The sequence below is a fragment of the Anas platyrhynchos genome, chromosome 28 (genome assembly GCF_047663525.1).
Source record: "Anas platyrhynchos isolate ZD024472 breed Pekin duck chromosome 28, IASCAAS_PekinDuck_T2T, whole genome shotgun sequence".
NCBI lineage: Eukaryota > Metazoa > Chordata > Aves > Anseriformes > Anatidae > Anas > Anas platyrhynchos.
Genome location: NC_092614.1, coordinates 4635910 through 4638104, shown reverse-complemented (window position 1 = coordinate 4638104; position 2195 = coordinate 4635910). Strand labels below are relative to the sequence as shown.

The 2195-nt window shown below is 48.2% G+C and overlaps 1 protein-coding gene across 1 annotated transcript; it reads right to left on the bottom strand.

Annotated features, from left to right (window-relative positions):
• Window positions 1-588: 588 nt before the first annotated feature.
• LOC119714084 (epimerase family protein SDR39U1-like) lies at window positions 589-1741 on the bottom strand. The gene is made up of 2 exons (XM_038168821.2): window positions 1391-1741; window positions 589-1192 (listed from the first exon to the last, which is right to left on the bottom strand). The coding sequence occupies exons 1-2, from the start codon at window positions 1578-1580 to the stop codon at window positions 777-779; spliced, it is 606 nt and encodes a 201-aa protein (XP_038024749.1). The 5' UTR covers window positions 1581-1741; the 3' UTR covers window positions 589-776.
• Window positions 1742-2195: the final 454 nt, after the last annotated feature.

The following is a 2195-nucleotide window of genomic DNA, read 5'->3' as shown; positions in this document are numbered from 1 at the left end:
AAAACCGTCAAGTTGAAAATTGACTTTTCTAAAGTCAGCTTTCTTTACTAACCCCTTTCTGAGGGTGGTCTTCCTAGTTAGACCACTTTGAAGACAGCTTGATCCCCACTTTGGGGATTGATTTGTTAGCTAGTGGTACTGGTTATGTTTTGAATGTATGTATGTGCCTATAGGTAATCAATAATGAGAATGTTTGCTATTTCACTAGCATTGTTTGTAATTAACTGTAATAGTATATATGCTTACTGCTTTATTACTGACTACTGCTATTGACTTTTTATATATAAACACATACAAATACACAATTACAAGCATACAATTAATTAATTAGAATTTCCTATCAGATTGAGACAAGCAAAACAGAAGAGCGTAACTAAGTCTCTTGTGATCACATGGTGAAAGACATTGGGAAAAACGGAAGAGGGACTTCCAGTAACATAGAGAAGAATTACAACACCTGAAAATCTTCCCTGCTACCATACCTCTTTTGCAGGGGGCAGAGACATCCTTCCCCCAAGGTGCTCTGTGAGCAGCTCTCATACATGCTGTGGAAAAGAGATGGCAGATTCAGCAGTCATAATCCTTAAAGAGGTCCGTGCCCTTCACCAAAAGCAGGTGATGTGGAGATTGCAGTTGGAAATAGGAAGGATGTCTCCTAAGCTGGAGATGCACAAAAGAAGACAGAACAGGAAAAGACACCCTCTTTCACCCAAGGAAAGGTATATGAGCCAGGGAACCACAAAAACAAGGCCCTAAACAGCCTGAACAAGGAATGCTCAAGCCACAATGTCCTTCAAAGCTGCAGAAAGGTCAGGAAAGATGAAATGGTAGCCGCTCTCCAGGGTGCGCTTTGGTACCACTTTCTGGCCCTCCAACAACATAACAGCCCGCTCGACCCCAAAGACAGCTCGCATGGCCCAGGCAGGCACTGGCAGTAGGGCTGGGCGTCCCAGGGCTGCAGCAAACTCCTGAGTGAAGGTGCTGTTGGAGGTTTCAGGAGAAGAAGGGGAGACACCATTAAAGACCCCTTGCAGGCACTCATTCTCCAGGGCATGACATATGATCCCAGCCAGGTCCTGAATGTGGATCCACGGGAATGGCTGGTGCCCAGACCCTATGGGGCTTCCCAGTCCTAGCCAGAATGGCCAGAGCATCTGAGAGATTGCGCCACCACCTCGGCCCAGAACTACACCTGTGGAAAGAACAGAGTGAGACAGGGGCCCTCTCCAGCCCCAGACCTACAGCCAGGAGACAATCCTTAGAGGGCTGGACCTGGGACCGCACCCCAACAAGACAAGATACATAATCTGTTGCACTTCTCCCACCCCTTCCCCTCCTGCCCCAGCTCCAAAGCACAGCCACTCCAGACACGCATGATGTCCTGTCTTACCAGATCTCACCAGAACACCACGAGTTGGACCATCAGGGATGACAGCTGCAGCTTCCCAGGAGCTCACCAGGCGTGAGAAGAAGTCAAAATTCCCTCCAGGGCTATCCTCAGTATACTCAGCTGTGGGGCTAGGGCGGTAATAGCCTGTGGGTATAACAGCAAAAAGCGGGTTGGGGTTGAATCCCAACATCAGCTGGCCCTCTTCTCCCCAACCCTTATCCCTGTCTCCAGGGACATCCTCATATGAACAGCACTAGGTTTTGAACTACAAATGCACTCTGCAGGTTCAACAGCATGTGCTGGTATTCCAGCTGAGATGGCAATGCCATGAATCAAATGCACCAGCAAACAAGGCACTGAGGTGGCTGCATAGAAAGGAGATTCCTGCCTGTCATAAATGCTAACCCGCAGCAGCTTCAAAGCCTGTAGGAAGCAGAAATGTAAAACTGGAGATGTATGGGGGGATTCAGCTGAATCCTTGCTTAGACAACTTGGTTCTACAGATGCCTTAAGGCTTTCACAGGGAAAACATTAGGTCCTGTCCTAATGCTACCAAGTGAAAGCATGAGAACCAAGTTCCACTCCATACAAAAAAAAGCTGACCAAGCCTTGCCTAGTCGCAGATGGCAATAAAGCTGGCCCCACTCTCTGGGCCTGATCAGTTTTTAACCCAGCAAAGAGTGTACCTGTCCAAGCCATGGAAGGAGATGAGGTTGGTGAGGCAGGACTTGCCTTTCATGAATACATGCTGACTCGTCCTGATCCCCTGGTTGTCGCACATATGCCGTGGGATTGCATTCAAGAT

What these genes read in the sequence shown, in the direction of transcription:
- LOC119714084 (XM_038168821.2), bottom strand. Translation starts at nt 1,580, where the DNA reads ATGTTGGGATTCAACCCCAACCCGCTTTTTGCTGTTATACCCACAGGC. An exon ending in TGGTGTTCTGGTGAGATCTG is followed by an intron (nt 1,193 to 1,390) that starts GTAAGACAGGAC and finishes TTCTTTCCACAG; the next exon opens with GTGTAGTTCTGGGCCGAGGT.